Below are 27180 nucleotides of genomic sequence, written 5' to 3' on the forward strand. Positions count from 1 at the left end.
TGCACTAACACAAGATTATTTAAAATTCTGCAGGGCAGTGATAAAAATAATGGAGCTCATAATGGATGATCACACTACTCATAAAATTTGATATTTTGTAACTAAGTATATAAAGGAAGTAGATATGTGACACTTGTTGAAATTGTAATTCTTATTTGTTATGACTTTGATTTTTGGTACTTTATCATCAAAGTCTACTTTTTTGGTGATAAGTTTATATATATGTTGAATTAGTTGATATATACATAATTATTTTGGTCTATAATTTTAAAATTATATATGAATTTTGCACGAAATATTAGGAAGATTAATGAAAAAATTTCTGAGCTAACTTATGGCTATGCTTAAAAGTGTGGCTATATCTTACTACTGGGTTCAACCGGCACACTTAATAAATGTGGCCATAACCTGGCAACCGGCACGCTTTAAAAGTGTACCCATATCCTCATCTATTGGCACGCTTCAAAAGTGTAACTACATCGTTCTGTAATCATAAATAGCCACACTTACCAATCATAGCCATACATTACCCTATTGGCACGTTTAAAAAGTGTAGCCATATCATTCTCTATCGGTACGCTTTGAAAGCGTAGCGAAAACAAACATTTTGGGATGTTTTAAAAGCGTAGCGATATGTACACTTTTCAGTACGCTTTTAAAGCGTAGCTATAAGTTAATTCCTATGGCTATGCTTTTAAGCGTAGCAAAAGAGAAAGCATGCCGATAGATCCACAAAAGCGTACCAATAGAGTAACTGGCATGCTTACGAATGTGATCTTTTCAAAAACATGTCAATAACTCAAAAAATGTGGCAAAAATCTATTGGAACACTTTTTTGCACTTTTCGACACATTTTAAAAGCGTGACAAAAAGTTTATTTTCTTATAGTGTAGATAAATTATTTGCTAAATACAAAATTTTTTAGTCACTTATAAAAAATATAATATCTATTAATTATTTTTGTTATATTTTTAAATTATTTAAAAATATTTTTGTCGATAAAAATATTATTGTTTTTATTTTTTAAATCCATTTATATAAAAACTTTAAATTAAGATAATATTTAAATAAATTATCGACCACTAATAAATACAGTTATTAATTTCTTTTTTTCTTATGCGTTATCTATTATTTAACCGTACATAATTAACCATATGAAATATTTTATATGACCAAAATAAAATTCAAATACTTTCGATATTATGGTTAAAAGGATAAGTGATGAACCACGCCCTAAGCCACACTTGTGTATGTGGTTAAATAAATTAATTTTAACATATAAAAAGTTGAACGTGCTACTAAGAAAAAAATGATGAATTATAAATTATAAATGAGACGTAATTGATATTTCTAAAGGTTTTCATGGAATCAGCAGACGTGGAGAGCTTGCTGTCCTAAGAAATCCACATGTAGGGCGTGCCAAGAATAAAATAATAACATTAAAAGTGCATTTAGTGGGAGAATTAAACTTTATATATAATTATATTATATTATGCATAAAATCTATCTATACAAATTTTCTCATCATATATCGTAACTAAACAGTAAACACAACTTAATATTTTAATGAATAATTATACAAATAGGAGTTAATAAAGAACTCTTTCAAATATTTAATCAAACATGGAATGCAATCATTACTAGCTCTACACTTCTAGGGAAAAACATGTGAAATGATTTTTTTGTTAATAAAGTAAATTAAAAAATAATTATTTTTTATAAAAAGAATACACAATGAGTACTAACACATAATTATGCAAGTTATTAATAATATTTATATAATAATATAAATTAAATACATTAACATTAAAAAATAAATTATTTTTTTAAAATAGATATAAAAATATTTATATATATATATATAAATTAATTTAAAAAATAGAAAAATTTAAAGATATGATATTAAATTAGTTAAATAAAAAATATTAATAAATTAAATAATGGAGATATAAATCGATCATATAATAAAAAATAATACATATAAAATTATTATTTTACACCATATTTTATATTTTTTTAAACACATAATTCATATGTAAATATACTTTTTTTTTGAGAGAAAGTAAGAGGTCACTATTCGTTCTCTTTTAGATTTGTCCCTCAACCAGTTCACATCTATTAACTGTTGTAACTTTGTATATAAGATCGTAACAAGAGTCTTGACGGAGAGACTAAAAAAAGTGCTTTGATCTCGTCATTTTTCCAATTTAAATACTTTTATTAAAGGAAGACTCATACAAAATAATATAGTTATTGTGCAGAAAATTTTTCATGAGCTAAATAAGAAAGAAAGCTTGGGAAGTTAAGAACTATTATGGTACAACCCTACGAAGATCACAAGGATAAAGTGATCTCCTCACCTATGGGATTAGCAACGCACAACCTATATCTATGAAGAAGTAATGATGACATGCTCCAAGAACAACTATCTCCATTTATTTTCATTTATAATAATGTTTAAAAATTATATAAAACATCAAGGATAAGGCCTATTAATGTTTTTAAAACATATTAAATATTGATAATAATTAATTATAATAGGAGTACATAAAAAGTACATAAAGTTAATTACTAAATATTTTCCTAAAAAAATTTTATGTTCTAAATTATTTAAATTATGATGTTAATAATTTGATAAACCATATGAGAGAGAAATAGTAAAAGTTGAGAGAGGGAAAACAAAATTATCATTACATACAACTATATATACACGCATTGATAATCCAAATAAAACCTCACCATCACAAAGGATAGTGAACATTGTTCAACATTAATGGAAATTACATCATCACATGAAGAAATATTCCAGCAACATCAAAACACAAACATGTAATTTTCTATAATTGTAGTCGGACTTATTATGAATCCATTAATATATATTTACATCCCTTTTAGTCTTCTATATACACTTTTGCTTGCACCTTTTGAGGAAATCAACTAATATATATTTCTTCTATCTCATATTATTTATCTTTTTTATTTTTATTATAAATGAAGTGTTATTTTTAAATTAATACTATTAAAAATATAATTATTTATGTATTTTAATTTTTTCTATCAACTTAAACTTAAAAAAATATGATATATTATAAAAAAATTTTATGATCTAAAAATTTAGAATTTAATTTTTACTAAACAAAAAAAAATTAACATAAAGGTAAAACAAAAAGATGAAAAAACTACATGTTAGAAAATCTATTCATGACTTAAACTTTTGAAAAAAATAGTATCATTTATGATGACAAGTAGTACTATTAATTATATTTTACCTATTATATATCTTTTAATATTAAATAAAAAGAGAAAAATAAAAGAATAGAGAATTAATGAAAAGAGAAAATAGCGGTAGTTTTTTCTGCGATTAGCAATTTCAGCTGTTAGCAAACCGCTTTGGTTTATAGTACAGGCATTTGATTTGGCGGCGATTTTTAATAACTGCTGGTATAACCGCCGCTAATTTATTGTGAATAATTTGATAGCGGTTCAAAACTGCCGCAATATACTTCTGTCAGAATTAACCTCATGTTTACTGACGAATGCAAAACTGTTGCAATTTGAATCTTTTTTTTAATTTTTTGCGACGCTTCCCAACATGCTGCAATTGTTGCCGCGTAATTTTTAAATTTGTTTTTGGCTGTTTTAAACCGCCGCTACTTATTAGATTTTCTTATAATTATTTAATTATCTTTTCATTAAAAATTAATTATTTTCTTAAATATTGCACATATGTAAAAAGAGACAAATTAAATAATAGAGAAATTTTCACTCTCCTCTCCTTAAGAGATGCGAAAATGACACTTCACTCCCCTCTATTTGTAAAATATATATTTTCCTCCCTTATAACTCTTAAAAAACCTCCTCTTTAATCCATTTTAATTTTTTTGTGTAAACTAATCTTAACTTTATCCATTTTTTAAGAAAAAATAAATTATTTTTTTACAAAAATACTTTTTAGCAAAAATTTTACTTTTTGTGATTAAATTTTGTTTACTAAAATACTCTTTAAAAAATTATTTGTCTACTGATTAAATTGTATTTTTACCAAAATATTCTTTAAAAAAAAATTTAATGATTAAATTATTTTTTTTCTAAGACACCTTTCAATAATTTTTTAATTATTAAATTGTAATTTTACCAAAATTTTATGAATAAATAATTTATTTCATAGAACTATTAAAAATTATTAACAACTTTATCAAAACTTAAAATAAGTCGAGATGGATAAATCCCAAATTTAAAAAATTAATATCTCATTTTTTCACATCTTTATAAAACAAGTTCCTTAATAATTAAAATATTATTGAAGGGTATCTTAAGAAAAAATAATTTAATTATTAAAAATTTAAAAAAGTATTTTGAAAAAATATAATTTAAACAATAGAAAAATAATTTGTTAAAGGATATTTTGGTAAATAAAAATTAATCACAAAAAAAAAATTTTGCTTTGTAAAAAATAATTTTAAAAAAAAATGGGTAAAATTAATGTTAGTTAACACAAAATATTTAAAATGGATTAAAAAAAAGATTTTTTAAAAATTATAAAAAAGAAAAGTGTATAATTTAAAATAAAAGAAAAAAAAGTATCATTTTAGCATCTCTTGTAAAAGAGAGTAAAATTATTTTTTTTAAATAATATGAACCGAAGAGCGTATAATTTTCACCAATTTAGATGACTAATAATTAGGAAGCAATCAACAATAAATAATTATCTGTAGTTAATTATTTGCAAACAAATTACAAACTAAAGCTCTTCTCCCATCCCCCAAATGCTAATTACATATATCTCAACTTTTATGTAACACTACATATAACACTATATACATGCTTATATCTATATATATATACACAAGCTGTTGTTTAACACTCATCAGCCACCAACAACAATTCAACAAAATACCCTATATATGAAATGAAAGAAGGAACAAAACCAGAAGGAGTGAGTTCATGGCATGATGAACATAATAATGAGAAGAATATGCTGCATTTGAGGAATAATAATAGTAATAAGGATATGGGTAGTCATGTGGCCCAGAAATTACATTAGGTTGTCCTCCTGATGATGAAGGAGAAGAAGGGTTCTTTGGCGGCGGCGGCGGAGGAGGAGAAGGAGAAGGAGGAGGCTGAGGCAACGGTTGCGATTGCGAGGGTGGTGGATAGTTGAAAGAAGGTTGGTGTGGAGCAAAGGGTATTTTTGGAATTGTTGGTGGAGGAAATGATGTTAGAAGTGGTGGTGGAGGAGGGTTTGATGTTATGATTAGAGAAGGTGGTGGTGGTGGGTATGATGTTAAAAGTGGTGGTGGTGGTGGTGGAAGGTTTGGATTTGATGTTTGAATTGGTGGTGGTAAAGGATTATTATTATTATTATTTGAATTATTTGAGGGGGATGTTGGAGGATTATTATTATTATGGTTTGAATTTGATGTAGCAAGAGATGGAGGGGGTGAACATATTGTTGGACACGTGGCACATTCACTAATGCAATATAGATTTAAACCCTCATTATCATCATCAACTTTGTCTTCAAATGTTACTTTGGCTAACAAAGCAAGAACAATAATGAATAAAGATAGCAAAGGTAGTGTTTTGATGAATTCCATGTTGTGTTAATAACTAATAAAGAGGGATGAGTTTGGAAGAGAAAAATGGAAGGAAGGTATGTATGTTCATATGGCCCTAGTGAAATAATGTGTATATTAATTTGGATTACTATGGTGTGTGTGTTATAGAAACAAATAAAGTGATGAGAATGAAGTAGGTTATAATAGTTATATGTGACTTTTTGTTGGGAACTTTGATTCTATATGCTTGCTTAAGGACAAGGTGTGTTGATCCATGGCAGAAAAGCATTAATTCTCTTACTTTCTTTCACTTCATAATCAAGTATCAGATTTAACTTTAACCATTTTTTATGAGTATTTCCTTTCCTTTTACCTTTTTGTTTAGTAGTCACATGAGTTTTTTTTTCCCTTAGATAAATAACCACTTGAACTAAGTTGATAGTTAGAAATGAGTGGCACACTTTATTATACATTTTAAATATTAAAATAAATGTTTTAAAAAATTAATGTTTAGACATACACATTTTTTATAGTATTTTTATTAATTATTTTAATACTAAAAAATAAAAGTATACAAGAAAAATGTACACAAAATTAAATTAATAATAAGTGTCACTTTAAAAATTTAATAAATCAAAGATGAGAGACTAAATAACTTCTCAAAAAAAGTTTAGAGAGGAATTTAGGAATTTATTAATCTTATTATTATTATACCTGTTGGCATTGCATCTTCATGGTAAACTACCAAATTGGTAGGGGAATCCGGAGGAAAGCTTCTTTACCAATTTACCCTTTCTTCTTATACCTTTCCCCAAACATAATCTAACTTTGCTAGTGGATCAACCTGGGGTGCCTTTATTAGTGTTATATATACTTTCATATGATAATCAATTCATATACTTTACTTTGAAAGCTAGTATTCTTACTCAACTTTTTACTTGTCATTTCGACACAGATTCTCCTTTGAAAGAACGCAAATGAATAATCAATAATGTAACTTTTCGACTTGGATTAATCAAGTAATTAACTCATTATTCTGCTTAAATAAATGTTAAAAATTGAAATCTTGTTTAATGACAAATCTTTAAATGAAGTTTCAATTTATACGGATTAGTCCTTTACCCTCGTTATGATTAAAATATACAAAACCCAGTGGGAAATTGATTATAGATTTTGATTTCATAAAGTCAAATTTTTGCGTTATGTTTTTTTTTTATGGGAAAGTATGGGAAGCCAATGAAATATTTATACAATGTGTACAATGGAGGTCTATGGAGTATTAGAGATATAATTATTAGTGTTACATTTTTTCATCAGCTGAAGCTTTTGGGATGAGTGGTATCATGATATGATATTACAAATAATCCATTGTCTCCCTAGCGGGATCCTTTTTTTATTGGTTATGTTATCTCAGATTTAGTTAATATAATTTACTAATTTTTGTTATCTTATTGCATTTTAGAATTAATATTCAATATTTTGTGCTACGCTTGCTTTTTTTATTATCTTTATTTACTAATTATTAGTAGTGAGGATTTTGAGTAAAAGACACAAGATTTTGGGTTCAAACTTCATCAGTGTGATATATAAAGGATAATGATTTCCCATCACATTGAAAACTTCAAATTACAACACATCAATTTTTGTGTATTCCATGGCAACTAATTCCTAATCAAACGAGGCCATTTTTTTATGGGTGACCTATAAAAAATTCGTAAGAGCTCTTTGAATGTGTGGAAACTAATAATGTTGAACCCACTTAAAAATTTTTGTTCACAAAAAAAAAAAGAATTCTCTACATGCATATACATAACTATCTAAAAGAAAAAAAAAAATGCATATACATATGAATTTTGAGGAGTAATATAAGCCAACAAAATATACAAAATGTGGCATGGCATGCATATGATTTAAATATTGTTGATGACTTGTGTAGGTGATCGAGGTGGGAGTAATGATGTTGCATGATAGAAGTTGCTAAAAGGAAGAATATTGTTATGGCCAATTGATTCATATCCAAAGTTTCTTAATCGATCCAATTCTGGCACTACAACTGTTCCAAGATTTGGCCTATCTTTTTTTCTTAGCTCCGAACATTGCAATGCCAATTTAGCAAAGCTTAGTGCCTCTTCAACTGGCCAATCATTTATGGAAGGATCAAGAATATTAGAAAATTGACCCTTTTCAATTGCTCTTTTAACTTGATGAGTTAACCCTAATGGAGGCTTAGCCGTTATTATTTGAAGTAACATTATTCCCAATGAGTATACATCCGATTTTGTTGTTAGTTTTCCGGTTTGTTGGTACTCCGGATCAATATAATGCATGGTGCCGGCGGCCGTGGTCATGTAGTATTGTGTCACGGAGTCGGCCACGGACGGCGGCACTAGTCTGGCTAGGCCGACGTCACTTATTTTGCTTACGAAATTCCGGTCGAGGAGAATGTTGGCCGGTTTAAGATCTCGGTGCACGATTGGCTCCGGTTTAGCCTGATGAAGAAAGAGTAGCGCGGTCGCTATCTCGGCCGCTATTTCAAACCGTTTTGGCCATGAGAGAGGAGGAGTATTATTTTTTCGGATTAGTCTATCTTCTAAGCTACCATTATCCATGAATTCATACACTAAGCATCCATAGTCAGGGCAAGCACCAAGAAGAAGGACCATATTAGGATGCCTAATGCTGCATAATACCTCAACCTATATGAGTTTGGGCAAGAACAAGAACAGAGCAATTTGTTACAACTTTTTTTTTCCAAAAAAAATAGGATAATATATAGGTGAAAACTCAGGTACATCGATTTCACGTGAAAGTTGATAACTGAGAGTTGTTAGATAATTTGACTGATTTGACTAATTTTTTATGCTCTCATCTATCAACTTTGTGAAATCGACTGTACGTGAGTTTTCACCTGATATCTTTGATTCTTTGTATGCGGATTATTGTAATTATTTTCATGGACTACCGATTCTTATAACGAAAAATTCCTTTTTCTTTTAAATTATTGACATGAAAATATAAAATCAAATGTATATACCTCTTGATGAAACTGTCTCCTGCCCTGTGAAGCATCAGGTCTCAGAATTTTGATAGCAACAGGGGTATGATCAAGTTGGCCTTTAAAGACAGGTCCATATCCACCTTCACCAATTCTCAATGATAGGGAGAAATTATTAGTAGCTTTTTCAATGTCCCCAATGGTGTATTTCCTGTACCTAAAATCCTTATAAGCCAAAACATTTAAGGCCCTCTCTTTCTCTTCTGCCTCCAATTTAGCCTTCCTCTCTGCTTCTGCTCTTTTCTTTGCTTCTTCTTCAGCCATTTTCATGGCTTCATCCGCCTTTTCCATCGCCGCCTTCGCCTTAGCCTTCTCCTCCTCGGCTAGCGCCATGGCCGCCTCTTCGGCTAGCCTAGCTTGCTCAATCTTAGGCGCCTCTTTCAATTTCCATTGATTAATTTCTCTAGCCTGACAATGAATTGTAATTTTGTCGAATTATTTCGTTAAAATAATACTAGACAAATTTTATTTCACTATTATTTTCATTTGATTTGCATTTTTATTATTTTGTTCACTATCAATCACCTTATTTTGGGCTGCAATTGCTTCTTTGCAAGCTACACTGTACAAGTCCATAGTTTGCTTCAGCATTTGCTTCAATTGATTCATCTCAGCTTCAACGTCACTCTGCAAATGAAAGTATACATTGGATAATAACATAGTTTAATTATTAATTTCAGAAGAAATTATTTAATACTGGTACCATTTTGTACATTTTACAAATTCTTATTATCTCTAAATAATTTAGAGTTAAATTATGTGTATTCATATATTATATGGGACATATTGTGTTCCCTTACACATAATTCACAATTAGATGATATATGTAGATATACATATAAGTATAACTATTTTTCATCATTTTGGATAATACATTAAGATAGCATTTGAAAGGGACATAGAGATTAAAAGATTGAGATAGAGAGACTATGATTGAGAGATTGAGACTGAAATAAATTTTACTATTGTATTTGGTGTAAACTGTAAAGTGGGAAATATGGACTGAAATAAGAATAAAACTTTAATTTAATTTATATAAAAGGTAAAAGTTAGAATTAATTAATTGAAATGATAATATTTTAAGTATAAAATGTTATTAAAGTTTTAGTTTTTGTCCCAAAAAATTTCAGTCCCATGTGTCCCTATTTTTTAGAAGGATTGAAATATTAAAAATTTGGAGACAGAGACTAAAATTTTAGTACTAATATCTATGCTAACAAATATGATACTGAGTCTCAATCTCTCAATTTCCGCCTCAATATCTCAAACAAATGCTACTTAAGAGATCGTTTTCGGTTTTTCCTTCAAACAATTTTAAAAATAAAAAATACTCAAAATGAAAACAAAAACCACTGAAATCTTTTCTTGTTTTTTTTATTATTTTTTTCTGACATATTAAAAAAAATTATAAAAAAAATATGAACAAAACATATATATCCAAAATTTCTATAAACATAATATGATATAAAAGGGTAATTGATTATGAACCTTTTCTCTTTTGGATCTTGAGCTTTTCAATGTTTGGGGGGAATTTGTGATAGGAGAGATTTTGTCGGAAGAATCATCAATGACCCAATTAGAAGGAGAGTAATTGAAGTCAAAGGCTTTTGATGATTCATCATGGGTCATTGATAACCTTTGTCGATAACTAGTTAGGTCAACGCTCTCCGCCATTGAATCCAACCTTGAAAATCTCCTTCTCATGTTATCATTCATTATTCTTTCAGATCTACTACAACTGTTGGTGCTTAATCCTCTAATCAATTGTGGTGGTACTAATGATGCCCTATTTTTCATTCAACCCAAATTAATTAAATCACATAAATCAACAACAATCCTATTAGAAAAACCCTAATGAATATAATGTTGGTAACAATTAAAAAATAATGGTGCCAACCATCAACAACAAATAAAATGTCAAAGTGATAGATATTTTAAAATAAAGAAATATATTAATGTGATAAATAATTTAGAGGTTAAAGAAAAATTTGTTGGCACCTAAATTTTTTAAAACTTTTTATTTATAAAATATATTTTTTCTTTTTTAAAATAACTATCGTTTTGATTTATTAAAAAATTAATGTGTTTCAATTAACGAAAAAGTAAAAGCGACCGTTATTTTAGAATGGAGGGGATATATACATTATATTCATGATTTTCATTTTGTATCAAGAATCATTGTTGAAGAGTTAGGAGCATATTTTATAGATATGAGCATGCATTGTTACATAAAATGTTGGAAAATAATGATGGCTAATAGGTTTAGTTATGTCATAAAATTATTTTTCTAAAAAATTTAAATTGATAGAAGAAAATAATGTAAATAGTTAATTTTAATATTTTTTTAAAATAAGTCTTTTTTTTCTTAATTTTGGGTTTTTTTTATTTGCCTTATATTATTTTTTTATTTTTGAAGTCCACCAAAATTCAAATTCTAAATTTTTTAGACAGAGTTCTAATACTATGTCATAAAATTACTTATTTTAAAAATTTAAATTAATAGAAAAAATATAAATAATTATATATCTAAGAAGATATATTTATGATATTCCTTGGCACCTACCTTTTATTTTCCAAGTCATATTGAAGAGAATCAACACTAGATTGTCTTGGCGGTGTTGCCCCAATCAATGGGTGTGTTGATGCTCTTGCTGCCACTATCTTTCCCTTTTTAATTACATACACTGATATGTATTCTGGGACTGCTCTCATTACACCTGTTGCTACTTCTATGCCTTTCACTTTCCTGACATTATTATCATAAATAATAATTAAGAAACCATAATCAAAATTATTATAAATTTTATACAATCGTATAATCACATTTTTTTTAAATGATTATTCATGTGATTAATATAAAAAGTTGTTATTTTACTAATGTGACGTTACATAATTATTTTAAACTGACCGTGTATCAAAATTAAATTCAATTATTATTTGGTGCATGTATGTATGTGTGTGAACTTAACTTGCTTGATGACTTAGTGAATTGAAGAGAGAGAGATTTTGCCAAAGTGTTCTTCTTGTTGGAGCCGGTGGGTGCACCAAGAACAAGGGTATGAACACGATTCCTTTCTGCATATTCTATTATTGCTTTAACAGGATCACTATCATGTATTACAGCTTCTTTCATCTTTAGCTGAATTCAAGTGCCAACATCAACAAACACTAGTGAATTCTTCAAGCTTCATTTGATTATTAATAATAATAATAACATTATATCAGAGTTTACTATAGTTTCATCACCTAATTTTAAATTAAATTTCTATAATATAAAAGTTTGTAATCAAATCTTTATATATTATATATAATGTTTAATTAAATATTTATAGTTTAAAAATAAAATTTAATTTAATGCACTTATAGCATACAAAATTTTATACAGTTATTATTTTTAGATTGGTGACTTTAAAAATTGGTTACTTTGGCTAATGTGACAAAAAGATGATTGGATAATTATATAAAAAAATTTTATAATGTTAATGCATTAAAATTAAATAATCATGTTAAGTATATATTAAAATTTAAAATCAGTCACTAAAATATAATATATATTAAAAATAAATTAAATCATATATATTATATACAAATAAATTGTGACTAATTTTAGTATATAAATAATATTTTTTTAAAATTATATTTTTAAAAGTATTGTAAGTAAATTTTCATATTCTACTAATATTTTTCATAGAAAAAAGAGAAGAAAACAGGTATTATATTTATCATCATTTATTTCACTGAGTTGATTAAAGATGGTTTAAACAAAGGGATATAATTAAAAAATATTTACATATTATAAGGACTTGACTAAAAAGACTTACCTTTTGTATATAATATGAGAATTTGATTACATACTTGCATGTAACTATAGGCACTTAATTAAAAATGGTTGAATGAAACTATAGTAATTAAATGGGTAATTATACCTTGAAAAAAAAATAAATAGATAAAGTGTATGTGAATTTTTTAATAGAAGACTCAATTACATACGACTTTAGGATGACACTCTTGACGCAATTGATTGAAAATATTTTCTAAATCTTCTTCATCAGGTGGGAAAACATTCTTGCCCTCTGCATTATTCACACATAATCATCAATTATAATATGTTAGCCTTAAAAGAAAATTATATATTTGTAAAACCACCAATAATGAACCCTTTAATTTGTCCAAAAACCAATACTTACCAAAATACTTGTTTGATCTCAAATTAAACCACTATTATACGTATACATTAAAATCAGTCACTAAAATTAGTTACCAATATAAAATATATATTGAAAATAAATCAAATCACATACATATTTATACTCAAATGCATTGGCGACTAATTTTAGTAGCTGATTTTGGTGTATGAATAATATTTTTGCAAATTAAAACATGTAGAAGGAACATATACAATAATGGTTTACCATGAAAAAATTAAATAAAACTGTTCTAAAGAAACGTAAACTTATTATGCAAGGATGATAATATAATATTAATTCTTGAACATTATATTCTTGTAATTCATAATTAAAATAAAGATATATATAGATATACAAGCTAAGAGGGTACCTACGATGAGGAATTTCTTTATCCTTGACATGAACAGCAATGACGATTGGATTATCAATATTCTCAGTGGCCCAACGAAATGCATCAACGCTGTTCTTATCTTTGTCCACAGCCACCATCGTTAATAATCGAGGCATGATTGCTTGTCGCCGTTGCTGTCGCTGCCGCCGCCACCACTTGCTCCGAAAAGGAGGAGGAAGAGGAGGAGGGGAGGAGGAGAAGCCTAGTTGATTCCTTGCTATCTGTTTTGGAAGATAGAAAATGGAAGCAACCCCATGCAAAACCCTAATTGGTGTTGCAAAAAACCTATGGATACAGTTAACATGTCAATATCATCCGCTAAATTTTGGGTTTAATTTAGACACTTTGACCAAGCCTGACTTGTTTCTAACAGAATAAGAATACATACATTGCATAATTAATTCATACTATATCATTTTCTTTTTATTACGACAAGTTGATGGTTTGGACTTTTTGGTACTCTAAATCCTTCATTCATTATTATAGTTTTTTCTTAATTCTTAACGAGTAATATTATATGATGAATATAATTTATTATGTTTTTTTATCAATATATAAAAATATTTTTATATTAAATTTTAATTTTTAAATTATAAATCTTGAATTTAATAATATAAAAATAAAATATTAACCAATATTAATACAAAATATTGACTCTAATATTTTTTAATTTCTTAATTAATTAGGTTTATATGGTATAAATGTTCTAATAAAGTCTCTACAATGTAAATAAATAAACTCTTCAATCAGATGCTTAACTTTATTGCTATGGCTTACGTACAAAATTGTCACAATAAATTAAATAAAATATTTTGGATATTTTTTTCTGGATTAGATAATAACATATATTGTTGTAATAATAATAATAATAATAATAATAATAATAATAATAATAATAATAATAATAATAATAATAATAATAATAATAATAATAATAATAATATAATAATATTATATAAAATATATGTTAAAATATAAAATAAATTAAATAATATATATAAGAACTAATTTAATAATTAATTTTTAATATATATATCGTTTATAATTATGAGCAATGTTAGGGGGCTAGCAACATTTGTGATTGGTAGCCATCAACTAACCATCAATGATAATTTGATGGTGTGAGATTGGTGTGAGATTTCATCCAATGGCTCACTTTTCTCTGCTGGTTACATGCTGGCTAAAATGCAATAAAATTGCTGGCCCCTAAACTTTTCCTATAATTATATATATGCTCTAACAAATAATTATTTTGATAATAACGTGAAGAATAAAGCTGTACGTCCAAACAAGGCTCAGTTATTTGTATATTAGAAACCAACGTGTGTTATTCAATGATATTTGGAGAGCATTGTGTATTACTCTACTATGGGCCTATTTTAAATTTTTGAAAGAAACAAAACGTTGAAGACGTTTTGTGGCAGAGTGATTTTTCTTTTATAATAAACTAGGCAAAACGGCATCGACGACTTGATTAAATTTCTTTTAAAATTTTGTAGGAAGAAAACGTCAGCGACGTAATGTGTAAAACTTTTTTTTATTTTATTTTAAGCAAAACGTCAACGATGTGTTGTATATTAATTTTTTTTTTTAAATGAAAATGTCAGTGACGTTTTGCTAGAATATATATTTTTAAATTATTTTTTGGTGAAAATGTCGTTGACGTATTGCAAAAAAGTAAAAACGTCAGTGACGTTTTGTGCTGGAGGGAATAAAAAAATATAAAAGTAACTATAAAAGAAGTTCTGGATTGTGTTAAAACATAAAAAGGGAGTATGAGAGTAAAGTTTAAGTGAAGTAATGAGAGCTTTGTTCTACAAAATGTTCTCAGTTTGAGAGAGTGAAAAAAATTTGTGAGTGAGTGTGATGAGTGTATGAAATGGAGGGTTATATTAGTTTAAAAATATATTATAATGGTCAGATTTTATTTCATACACATGAAGGTGTGAGTTTTTTATGTGAGAATCCATGTGTTATTGTTCCTCTGTCAATAACATATGAAGGACTTAAGAGTATACTTTCTCAAATGTAGATCATCAAGTGCAAAAAAGAGTCATAAATATTCTGTATAGGCAGCCTGTGCTAGTATTTGGGTTTGGCCAATTTCAAATAATGTGACTGATGAAGATAGTATGCAAAGAATGTTTTTTACCTATCATCAAACTAGAGCACATACCTCACTTATCGAGTTGTATGTTGAGTTCGAAGAATCGATGATGTTGACTTTCCAGAACCCAACAGACTGGGTGGGTTATAATACTGAAAGCGTGAAGAGTTTGAAGGTAATTATGAAGTTGTTGGTCCAACTGAAGATGTAGAGGAAGATGAGATAATGGTTGAAGAGATGTGGCTGATGTTGCAAATGCACTAAACCGGACACATCCATATGGAGAGCCATCTTTTATGCATGCTTTATGTTAGTATTATTTTAAATTTTAGATTGTTATTATTTATTGTTCTTATTATTATTAATAATAATAGAATATTATTTAGATTTAATTTTGTTTTATTATTGGTGCAGCCCCAGCTGTTGTAGCTACCGGTGAATTTGCTGTTGGAATGGAATTTAACTCTAGAGAGGCTGTTACTACATCAGTTAAAGAGTATACCATTCGAAGAGGAGTTGATTATAGGGTATATGAATCAGAACCAACAACATTCTATGCTAAATGTGTACAGTATGGAACAAGTTGTGATTGGCTTATCAGAGTTAGTCTTATGAAAAGACAGTATTGTTGGGTGATAAGGAGGTACAATGGTAGTCACACGTGCACCAGAAGTATCATATCTCAGGATCATGCTAAACTGGACTCTGAAATAATTGCAGAAGCAATAAAGCCATTAGTTGAGACTGACCCGTCCATAAAGGTAAAATCTGTCATTGCTGAAGTATAATCGAAGTTCAACTACACGATAAGTTATCGCAAAGCATGGTTGGCCAAGAAAAAGGCAGTGAAAAAAATATTTGGTGGGTGGGAATCTTCATATGAAGCTTTGCCCACATGGTTTGAAGCAATGGTTGCAAAAGAACCATCAGCAGCTGTTGAGTATGAAACTGCATATGGCTATCAAGGGGATGAGTTAGTTGAAGATCTCCGGATTCTGACACGAGTCTTCTGGGCTTTCTACCCATGCATTAAAGCATTCAGAAGTTGCAAGCCAGTGGTTCAGATTGACGGCACACATTTGCAAGCACTCGTTTTCTAACCCACTTGTACTATGATCAGTTGATCCAGTCACTGGCAAACCATCAGTTTGGAGTCCAAGAATCATTGCGACGTCCTCCAAAGTGATCGTGCACTCACCATATGGAAGATGAAACGTGTGCGTTTCCGGACGCCACCTTTCAACCAGTGCGTCTACAGTCGGCCTATGAGACACGATCCTCCCAATTTGAGAAACATAATAGAACCCGCTCGCCTTCAGTTGTTCTTCCACTCTATTATCATATGAGTCTATTTGGTGTAAATGTCTCATGTGCAAATTTTTTGAACCCTGAAAACAAAATTTAATCATTAATAGTAAATTACTATAATGACTACTATTATATTCAACACTTACTAAATCACTATATATTCTAATAATTGATTATTACTAAATAAACTACTAATTATTAACTAGTACAGTAAACATAAAAATTACTTACATATACAGGATGTCGAAGATATTTTACAATATGATCTTCAGCACGTATGATGTCACGTTTTCCTATCTTCCTCTTTTTTAAACTCTGGATTAGAAAGGACATATTTAAATAATTAAAATATTTTTTTAAAATATATTTGAAATATATGAAAATTTATTATTAATATATCTTTAATAATTCTATTTTTTTTATTAAAAACACATTCCAAAATTAATAGTAATAAAAATAACATAACTATATAATTAATTCTATTTTCTAATAATAATTCAAATTTAACTAAGAATATTTCAACCAAAACTAAACTAAACTAACATCACTAAAAGCATGAATTAATAATAACTGAAACTAATGTTTTATGTAAATTAAAAAAATTAAAATAATTTTTAAATTATTCTACTTTAAATATTTTTTTATAATAATTCAGAATTAATCAAATATTTCAACCAAAACTAAAATATAAATTAATAATTACTGAAACTAATATTTTACGTAAGTTAAAAAAAATTCTGAAAATTATTAACTAATTTTTTTTAATTCTGTTTTTTAAATTAACAAAGTTATAAATCAATTATAAAGTAAAAAAATTTCTTAGATGATTATGTTTTTCAAAACAGCTATTTCAAATTTTAAATAACAATAACCTAAATTAACGCTAACAGCCTAACAGTAACTAAGTCACTGACTAACAATAATTAATTTACTAAAACTAATCCTGACACTAACTAACACCTATAATGCTATACTAACGCCGATAATACTACTACTAAGTACTAATAATTAATTAACTTACTATTAATTAATAGTAAAATAACCTAAAAACATTACAAAGTCTTAGTCTATAGTTCAAAAAAATTTTGTTCATAGTTTCAGTTCAAAAAAAAAAAAAGGGCAATCACTAAATCATTTACCTGAATGGAAGGCTTTGGTTTAGTTGTGGTGAATGGTCCCCCGTATGAAAGCTGTCGTTTTGCTTTGTGGGTTTCTTTATTTTTGGTGGGATAAGATTGATAAGGATGGAAGGAGACGTTTTGTAGTAGAACTGAAGAGAAGATGAAGAAATAGGAAAGAGAAGGGGTTAAAAATCTTCACGCCGATGAGAAGGAGATATTTTCTCCCACGTGTTAATCATGCATACACAAAACGTCACTGACGTTTTGTACAAAACGTCGGCGTCGTTTTGTTGAAGAATGAAACTGACGTCGCTGAGAAAACGACAACGACGTTTTTCTATATCCCCACAACGGCGTTAAATACGTATTTTTGGCTATTTCAGTGGATAACACTAACATAGGCCCAATATTAAAAATAAAAAACTCTCCAAACAAAGTTTTTATCTAAATCTATCCAAGTTATTATAATAACTCTTCAAATTACGCGCTTTTTCTCCTTTTCTGGTTCTTTCTCTTTCTCCTTCTCATTCTCCTCCTCCTCGTATTTCTTTTTCTTCTTCTTTTAAATTAGTGTAGGTTCTTCTTCTTCCTTTCTTCTTCTCCTCTTTCTTCTTCTCCTCCTCTTTCTTCTTTTTCTTCTTCTTTCAAATTTGCATATGCATATTTTTTTTCTTTTCTTCTTTTTCTCATCATCTTTCTTCTTCTCCTCTTAGAGATTATCCATTCAATTCAATTCAATTAAGAACACATGCGTTCATTTAATTCAATTCATAATGAACTGAACATATTATTAAGATGAAATAATTATATAATACTAAATGAACGTAACATTATCTATTATATAAAATCAAATTCAAAACAGCTTTTTGTATAATGAACCGAACACGTTATTAAGGTGAAACAATTGTATAATACTAAATGAATGGAACATTATCCATTATATAAAATAAAATCAAATTCAAAGGAGTCTTTTGTATAATAAACCAAACACGTTATTAATGAAAGTGATTTTTGTTGGTGTTAAACCCACTTGAATAAAACTTGGATAAAAAAAAATACTTAGATGTGTAGTATAGCCCTAACGTGAAACAACTATAGATTTTTGCCGTTATTAGTTGTAAGTCATAAGAAGCGAAGAAAAAGAGTGGTTATTTTTAAAGATGGAAACTCAAGTGCAGTTGATTTCATTGAGAGCCATTAGATGATTTGATTGATTTAACTAAATTTTCATCTAACGACTCTTAGATATCAACTTCACATTCACTTGAGTTTTCACCTTTTCTAAAATAAGAATAGTTATTAAATTGATAAAATTAAATATTTAAAAACTTAAAAAATTTATTATAATTATATTGAATATAATAAAATAATATATTATATATTGTTAAAAATATTTTTTAATTAATTGTTTAATTAATTTTCATTTTTTAATAAAAATCGAATCGGTTAAACTAATTTTATTGATTTTTTTATTTGAAATCGACTTTTCTCGGAGCCGAATCGGTTGAAAATTTGTTTCCTGGTCTTTCCGATTGAACCGGCCAGTTCGGTTTTTTTTTCTTACCTCCGTTACTGGGGAGAGAAATCGCAACGAAAACCCTCCGTTTTGGGAGAAATCAGAATCAAAATAATCGTTTGTCGAGAATCAGAAGAATAATAAGGAAGAGATGTCGACGGTATACGTTTTGGAACCGCCGACGAAGGGGAAGGTGGTTGTCAACACAACGCGGGGCCCACTCGACATCGAGCTATGGCCGAAGGAAGCACCCAAAGCTGTCAGGAACTTCGTTCAGCTCTGCATGGAAGGTTACTACGACAACACCATCTTCCACCGCGTCATCAAGGACTTTCTTGTTCAGGGTGGTGATCCCACCGGCACTGGCACTGGTAACCATAAACCCCTCTTTTCACCATCATTGGAATTTCCCACGTGCTTTAATTTAGGGTTAGGTTGTTCTTCTGTGGATTCATGAATGCTCATGTTGTTTAATTCTAGGAACTTAGTGTCAAAATTGAAGCTTTTGCGATACATAATTTTCACTCTTTTTCCCAAAATTTTCAGCTTGATTGGAAATGAGTATGTGGTTTGAGTCAGTGTTGGGTTCTTCTAGTCTTCCTGAATACAGTGTTGATACATTGAAGCTTTGGCGATACTGTGCTCTCTTTCACTCTTTCTGCTTTGATTAGCTTTGGAATCGGGCACTAAGTTTAATTCAGAGCTGGTTTCAAGTGTTTATCGAATTAGGTGTCAGAATTGAAGCTTGGAAACACCCTTAACATCTTTCTCTTGAAAATTTTTAGCACAATTGAGAATGGGCATGCGGTTTAATTGAGTACTGGGTTTTAGAATTATGAATTAAGTGTTGAAATTCAATCTATAGTGAGTTGGTGACTCTGTTGACTCTCTTCCTATCGAAAGTTTCAGGGGAAAAAATGTAGTTGGACACGTGGTTTATTCAATGTTGGGCTATGGTTTTAAAGAATTTAGTGTTCGAATTGGAAGAATAGGTATTGTATACCTTGTTTTGGTGTGTTTTGTGAGTAGCTGATTTAGTATGATTTGTTATGGCCGTTTTTGGTTTGGAGTTATGAGTAGGTTGGTGTTTCCGCTTATTTTCATTTTTCATTTTTAAACAACTATTAAAGGGTTTTTTTTGGGGGGGGGGGGGGGGGGTGAATTATATTACAATGGTATAATTAAAATTGGTATGATTTGTGATTGGTAGTAGGTTTGATATTATGCCTGTGTTTAAATTAGCTTATTTTGTGTTCATAACAGTTTATAAGCAAAGTTTTACTAGAAATTTGGGTGAAGAACATTGTTGCACAACTAAAATTATCTGGCAGAAATTTTATCACAATTTGTTTAGACCGAACAATGGTGTGGTGATGATTCAGAATAGGAAATGCAAGTCCGTCCAATAGTGGAAAGCAATGTTAAGTCATTTGGCCTGTTGTTTTTAAATCAATAATTCAATATAGCCATTGGACTGTTTTGGGGAAAGAAAGAATAATGTTTCCTTGCCATCCTTTGTACTATATTGACTAAGATTTTGAAAGTAGTTAGATAAGTTGAAGTAGTGAAAGTTGTTTAAATACAATGTCAAAACATTTTCTCCTTGATATTCTGGCTATTAAATATTTATATTTGAAAAAAAAACACGTGTTTTATTCTCAAATTTGATCTGTATTGAAGATGTATGTGTGATCTTTTAATTGTGAAATGATGTCTTTTTTGTTTGTTTGCAAATAATGTATTGTTTAGGAGGTGAGAGTATTTATGGGGATGTTTTTGCCGATGAGTTTCATTCGCGTCTGAAATTCAAGCACAGAGGATTGGTTGCAATGGCCAATGCTGGGCCACCTAATTCAAATGGGAGTCAGTTTTTCATTACCCTTGATCGTTGTGACTGGCTTGATCGGAAGCATACTATTTTTGGAAAGGTACTGGAATGTTGTTGCGTCAGAACCTCCTTTTTTTCCTGCAAGAATTTTGTAATTTTTTAGGGATCCGTGGTTGATGAACTCGTTATTTTATCTCAGGTAACAGGAGATACAATGTATAATCTTTTAAGGCTGGGTGAAGTTGAAACTGATAAAAACGACCGGCCTTTAGATCCACCTCCAAAGATATTATCAGTTGAGGTATGTTTATATTTTGACTAACATATCCAAAAATCTTGAAATTTACGTCCGCGGAAGTAAGAATTTCACCTCCACAGTTTCTTCTTGGTAGGTATTATGGAACCCATTTGAAGATATTGTGCCAAGAAATCTTCAGACTAAAGCTACACCTGTTACAGAAAATAAAGGTTTGAAGACAAAGGGTGTGAAGTAAGTCCTGTCTCATACCTAAGAGAGCTGATTTTGTAGAACTCAATGCATTGGTTTGTGTTGGCAAGTATTTGAGTCAATTGTTGCTTGATTTTAATAATTTCATAATGCAGAAAATTGAACTTGCTTTCGTTTGGGGAAGAAGCTGAAGAAGAAGAAAAGGAATTGGCATTGGTGAAGCAAAAGATTAAGAGCAGTCATGATGTCTTGAATGATCCTCGTCTTTTGAAGGAAGAAACTCCCAACAATGAAATGGTAATATGACCTTTGCTTTTGTTTTTGTTTTTCTTCTCAAGTAGAAGCCTTGCTTGATAAATTCCACATACTAATAAGTTACTGAATATTGTTTTATTTGTTTATACTTTATGGAACTAAAATCTGCACTACATCGTTATTCCAATAATCTCGCCTGAAAGTCCATATTTTTACAAGAACCTAATGGTGTAAATGTTATATCAAATAACCACAAATATAATATTAGTTGTTTTTATGTTGCAGAGTAAAGCAACAAGGGATTTGCAGTTAACTGTAAGAGATGCACTAAAAACCAAGAAGGAAGAGCCTCGGAAAGAGTTAGAAACTAGTAAAATTGATTCAAGTGATGACGACGACGACGACGAAGACGATGGCAATGAAGCAGATTTTGATGCAAGAATGCGCAGGCGAATACTGAAAAAGCGGAAGGAGTTGGGTGACCTTCCTCCCAAGCCAAAGGTGCAAAATGGTATGTCTGTCATCATTTTTCATATATTTATATTGTAGCTTGTAAAAATCTCAACCTTTGTTATAGGAAATAGTCATGGCTTTACCGAGGAAAGTTTCTTTGAGCTCATAACTGACATAAACCTGTTTTATTCTAATAAACTAGACTGCCACTTTTTCTTCCTACATGGCAGTAAACTTAGTAACTAGGCATAGGAAAGAGGTACCTTTGGAGACTTAAGCAGCTTGTGGTAATGTTTGTTGCAGAAAACAGATACAAGAAACTAGAAGCAATAGAGAATTGGGAAAATAGAATTAGAAAATTGTGAAGGAAACCAAAATGTGGTACATTCAAGTCATAGAATTATCAATTATGTGCCACTTGTCAAAGGAAATTGGAGAAGGATCCAGCGTAAAATGTTAGCCTTAACAAGTGATGTCCTGATTTTTTTTTAAAGAGAGTGATGTCCTGACTTTACTTTGCAAGTTGATGTCATGGTTTGAAGAGTTTAGCATTACCATATGAAAACAACTGAGAGTTTGATACACACCATCATTGATTTTAGATCACTATTTTGACTGTAAAATACCCGTTTGCCGAATCAACACCCTTGGAGAACATTTGCTTAGTTTTGTATTTCACAACAGAAAAAATGGAAGTCACAAACATATAAAGATTATTTAAATTTAACTATCATAGGGGTAACCAGGTAACAGATTAATGATTATTGAGTTGGATTGTAATTTAGGCTTACCAACTTTTATTTTAATATGCAGGAAGATCCAGTCCAGAGCGCCGGGATATTTCAGCAGCCAGGTAAAATTATCCAAATTTAAAATTCATTTTTGGTTTTCACATTGATATATTAAATACCTGTCTGCAGTAATATACATTGTGCTATAAATCAAATTTATGTCATGTTTTTGGTACACAATTTTTCTTGAGGAATAGAATCACTTTTTTCGTTCACTATGTGCCGACTGGATGCTCGCAATTTACATAATTATATCTCTTAAATTGTATAATATGACATAAAACAAGAATCCATCATTGATGATGCTCATTTATGTGTGGCAAGTGCCCGTATCTTGTTCCTTACTTTGATTGTGCGGGACAAAGCTATTTGTATCTTGTTACTCCGGATGACACACGGTTGGCAATATGCTTGTTCTTGGCAGCATGTCTCACTGAGTTTATACATGTTTGTCCCTAATTTCTTAAAAGGATACTAGTTGCTAGAGTAGCCTTGCAGTTTCATTGCCAGAATCTCCAGAACCTCTAAAGATCAAAGATGTTTTGTGGCATCGAATTAAACACTTGACCACTATGGTGTAAAGCACATGGTCTTTTTTAGAGGAATTTCCATCTCAAATATGTTGTGATATTGGAAAACAATGCTCCATTGACTTCTTTATTATTTTTTTCCCAAAGAGAGTCTCGTATCCTCCCATCTTTTCCCAAGGTCAATCTTTTCAATATATTTTCCTTGTTAAGAAGGGAGGGGGAAAAACTTTAGCTATTCACATCAGTTATAAGGGAATCTTTTATAAGTATAAACAAATAAAAAATAAATAAAAATAGATGCATAAAGAAGCAGGTGACTATCAGCTATCAAGTAGATTCGCATTTATTTAGCTTCTTGATCTTGATTTGACAGTTGTTTCTTGCTATATCAGAATATAGTTTATTGCAGTTGTATGTTCTACATATGCAAGCTTGTTCTGGGGATTTTGGAATTACGTTAGAGTTTTTATTTTTTAATCAGCATGAGTTTCAGTATGTGATTGGGTTTTTCTTCCTGCCAGGTCAAATGCTTCACGGGTGGTTGATGATGATGATGATGATGATGATAAACCGAGGGCGGAAAAGTTGTCCTTGAAGAAGAAGGGAATAGGGTCTGAAGCAAGAGCTGAACGTATTGCTAATGCTGATGCAGATTTGCAGCTACTGAATGAAGCTGAGAGAGGAAGACAGTTGCAGAAACAGAAGAGACGCAGATTACAAGGGCGTGAAGATGATGTACGTTTTTTTCCCTTGTCTTATTTATATTTACCATTTTTTTTTGTTTACATGTTTTTTGCTGGTGTCCAAGTGATATTGTTCTAGGTTTGAAGAACGGTGTTTCAACTGGGAATAGTAACTTGACATGATAACAGGGAACATTTTAAAGGCTGAAAATGGAAAAATGTGTTATTGGAGTATTTTGCTGTTTCGTGAAATATAATGTGTGAAAACTTTTATGCTAATAGGTTATAGAGTACTAGAGTTAAACATTTTTTTTCAAAAAATATATGGGTTATTTTCTATGGATAAAGCATATGGGTATTTTTAATCACTCTAGATGACTAACCCTTTTTTTCCCCCTGTATTTCTATCCTCAGGTTCTTGCCAAACTCGAGAAATTCAAAAATTCCTTATCAGCAAAGTCGGCACCCAAAGCCAGTGAATCTACTGATGTTGTTGATGACAAAGAACTGTCTGACTGGAAAAGTGTTGGCTTAAAATTTGCCCCGGAGTCTGGCAAGGTAATTTTTCTCTTGTCGCGGAGGAGGCTGTTTAAATGTTTGTACACAATAAGTCGCCGGCCTAAGATGAAAAAGAAAAAAAGTTTACTACTGAATTGGGTGAATTTAACCACATTTTTTTATCCCATTTCCAGCATCTTATGTTTTTTTGCTTATGATATTCCCTGTAAATATATGTAGGATCGCATGTCTCGCAACGAAGACCCGAACGACTATGTTGTGCATGACCCTCTTTTGGAGAAAGGGAAAGAGAAGTTCAATAGGATGCAAGCCAAACAAAAGAGACGAGAACGCGAGTGGGCTGGGAGATCCCTCACGTGATTCTGTATGTGTGCCAACTAAGCCATTTAAATACACAAAGCTGACTGGTTTGGGAGACACAAGACACTTCCCGGCACCGGCGGAACACAATGTATATCAAGCTTGCCAAACTTAGGAGATAGTTGTCGCACCGAGTTGAGTGGACTTGGTAGGTGTGGACACTCGTTCAACTCCAAATGGTGAAAAATTTCATGAACTCTATGTGTCCCTATGACAGCACCTACTTTGAGTTTATTGTAATTTTTTTGTCCAATATAAAAAAATGTTCTCTAGTTTTTTTAAGATATATGTAGTTTATATGTTTTGATATTGGATGTTGTAATCATCGGACTAATTAATTTAGGAGTAAGGTTTTTCTTGGACATAAAACAGAAAATTTATTAAGCTTCTAACTTGCCTGAAATGTGGCGAAAATTCTGAGTTTTGATGGTTACTATGTAAGCAAGCTAGAAGGGGACATATCAGCGGACCAAGTTCTTTGAGCAACCTGAAAATTTCTTAAGTAAACAGTTATGATAGGCATTCAAATCAAAGAATCTCCTGAGATTATGTGATGTTCGGGTCTACATTAATTAAACATATATTACATTTTATATAATGCAAGCATATTAAATATTATATACTTTAAATTTTAGGGAAGGTTAAAAGTGTATTTTGTATGTAAAATTACATAATTTATGGAGAACCATGTGTAGGTCTTGATATAGGTATGTTAATATTATAAACCTAGTTAGGTTGAAAAGTATTGTTTTCATGGTCTGTAAGGATATTGCATTTTGCAGCTTTCGTTGAAATCGTTGTGCAGTTTTGCAACTTGTCCTCATTGTTGATCCATACCTAACATTTCGATTTCCAAATGCACCTATGACAACGATGTCAGAGATAACTGGACAACCTGCGCTCAATTTAATTAGTCATTCTTTTCAGAAAATTTGACACTTTTTATTTTTATATTTGGATATTTATTATGAGAAGGAATTATTGACTTTTTTTTTTCAAAAATCGAAAATTACGTACATCGCATATATAATAAGATTTTTTTTTTGTGACTGAAATAAACTAAACAAAGAAAAACGAAATAAACAAAACAAGGAACTGCTTAAATAGAGGGACAGTCCCGTTTAAGACTACTCTTAAACTCCTCCCAAGGTGAAAGAAACTCCACATGCGAAAGTTGTAACTTCATCGTCATCTTTGCCATAGTATCTGCTACCGTGTTTGCATCTCTCATAATCAAACGAAAGTCAACACGCCAATTCCAATGCATGATATCTCTTATTTTGAACACCAATGGATCAATAAACCCAAAACCATCTTGAGTAACAAGATTAAATGCTTCTACATAATCCGTCTCACAAATAACATCTCGTTGACCCGCATTCTAAGCTAAGAGATATCCTCTCCAAATAGCAAATAATTCTCCTTGAAGAATACTATTACTCTCAATCATTCCCAAACACCCCATTTGCCAACTCCCATTACAATCTCTAATAACACAAGCAAAACCAACACTATCACCCGAACCAAAATAACTAGCATCACAATTAATCTTAAAAGTGCCAATTGATGTGGGATTCCAAAAATCATTTAGAGTAGAGAAAAGGGACATACATTGTAACTCAAAAATATTCCTAAACTCCTTTTCTGAAGTTAATGCCAGACAAATCACTTTTTTCGGAGGCCAAGTTTCATGAGGATTAAAGATGTCATTATTCCTTACTCACCATATCCACCAAAGTCCAAAAAAAAAAACTTGAACGGATGCTATCTGCTATGATACAAGAATCAGTTCTTCAAATCCAAAAGATGACAAGAAATATCCAACCTATGCCAGACAAGCTGAGCTTTTGGACAGTCCCGAATACAATGTAAAACTGATTCCTGGTTAGAAAGACATTTTGGACACCTATCCGATAACGACATCCCTCTTCTAAAGCGAAAACTTGCAGTAGGAAGAGCCTCCTTAAGACACAACCAAGCCAAAAACTTATGCTTTTCCGAAATAAGCTGACGCCAAAGCCAACGCCAATTCTCCCGCTCCTCCCAACCAAACAGCTGCTTACACAACCA

At 30.2% G+C, this 27180-nt stretch overlaps 3 protein-coding genes across 3 annotated transcripts; 1 reads left to right on the top strand and 2 right to left on the bottom strand.

Moving 5' to 3' along the window:
• Positions 1-4898: 4898 nt before the first annotated feature.
• LOC130934865 (leucine-rich repeat extensin-like protein 3) lies at positions 4899-5597 on the bottom strand. The gene has a single exon (XM_057864390.1). It carries the CDS (start codon positions 5595-5597, stop codon positions 4899-4901), a length of 699 nt encoding a protein of 232 aa, XP_057720373.1.
• Positions 5598-7468: 1871 nt separating this feature from the next.
• On the bottom strand, positions 7469-13289 carry LOC130934866 (U-box domain-containing protein 35-like). Its single transcript, XM_057864391.1, has 8 exons — positions 13175-13289; positions 12604-12686; positions 11583-11752; positions 11177-11359; positions 10102-10399; positions 9139-9267; positions 8593-9021; positions 7469-8254 (listed from the first exon to the last, which is right to left on the bottom strand). The coding sequence occupies exons 1-8, from the start codon at positions 13287-13289 to the stop codon at positions 7469-7471; spliced, it is 2193 nt and encodes a 730-aa protein (XP_057720374.1).
• Positions 13290-19273: 5984 nt separating this feature from the next.
• LOC130936175 (peptidyl-prolyl cis-trans isomerase CYP57) lies at positions 19274-25683 on the top strand. The gene is made up of 10 exons (XM_057866202.1): positions 19274-19614; positions 20993-21171; positions 21271-21372; positions 21464-21561; positions 21675-21816; positions 22060-22285; positions 23041-23080; positions 24070-24283; positions 24646-24789; positions 24970-25683. Exons 1-10 carry the CDS (start codon positions 19395-19397, stop codon positions 25108-25110), a joined length of 1506 nt encoding a protein of 501 aa, XP_057722185.1. The 5' UTR covers positions 19274-19394; the 3' UTR covers positions 25111-25683.
• The last annotated feature ends 1497 nt before the right edge of the window (positions 25684-27180 follow it).

This window comes from Arachis stenosperma, chromosome 6 (assembly GCF_014773155.1).
Source record: "Arachis stenosperma cultivar V10309 chromosome 6, arast.V10309.gnm1.PFL2, whole genome shotgun sequence".
In the NCBI taxonomy this organism is placed as follows: domain Eukaryota; kingdom Viridiplantae; phylum Streptophyta; class Magnoliopsida; order Fabales; family Fabaceae; genus Arachis; species Arachis stenosperma.

What these genes read in the sequence shown, in the direction of transcription:
- LOC130936175 (XM_057866202.1), top strand. Translation starts at nt 19,395, where the DNA reads ATGTCGACGGTATACGTTTTGGAACCGCCGACGAAGGGGAAGGTGGTT. An exon ending in AAACTCCCAACAATGAAATG is followed by an intron (nt 21,817 to 22,059) that starts GTAATATGACCT and finishes TTTATGTTGCAG; the next exon opens with AGTAAAGCAACAAGGGATTT. An exon ending in CAAGCCAAAGGTGCAAAATG is followed by an intron (nt 22,286 to 23,040) that starts GTATGTCTGTCA and finishes TTTAATATGCAG; the next exon opens with GAAGATCCAGTCCAGAGCGC.
- LOC130934866 (XM_057864391.1), bottom strand. Translation starts at nt 13,289, where the DNA reads ATGGTGGCTGTGGACAAAGATAAGAACAGCGTTGATGCATTTCGTTGG. An exon ending in GGATAAAGAAATTCCTCATC is followed by an intron (nt 12,687 to 13,174) that starts GTAGGTACCCTC and finishes TGAATAATGCAG; the next exon opens with AGGGCAAGAATGTTTTCCCA. An exon ending in TTCACTAAGTCATCAAGCAA is followed by an intron (nt 11,360 to 11,582) that starts GTTAAGTTCACA and finishes TAATAATGTCAG; the next exon opens with GAAAGTGAAAGGCATAGAAG.
- LOC130934865 (XM_057864390.1), bottom strand. Translation starts at nt 5,597, where the DNA reads ATGGAATTCATCAAAACACTACCTTTGCTATCTTTATTCATTATTGTT.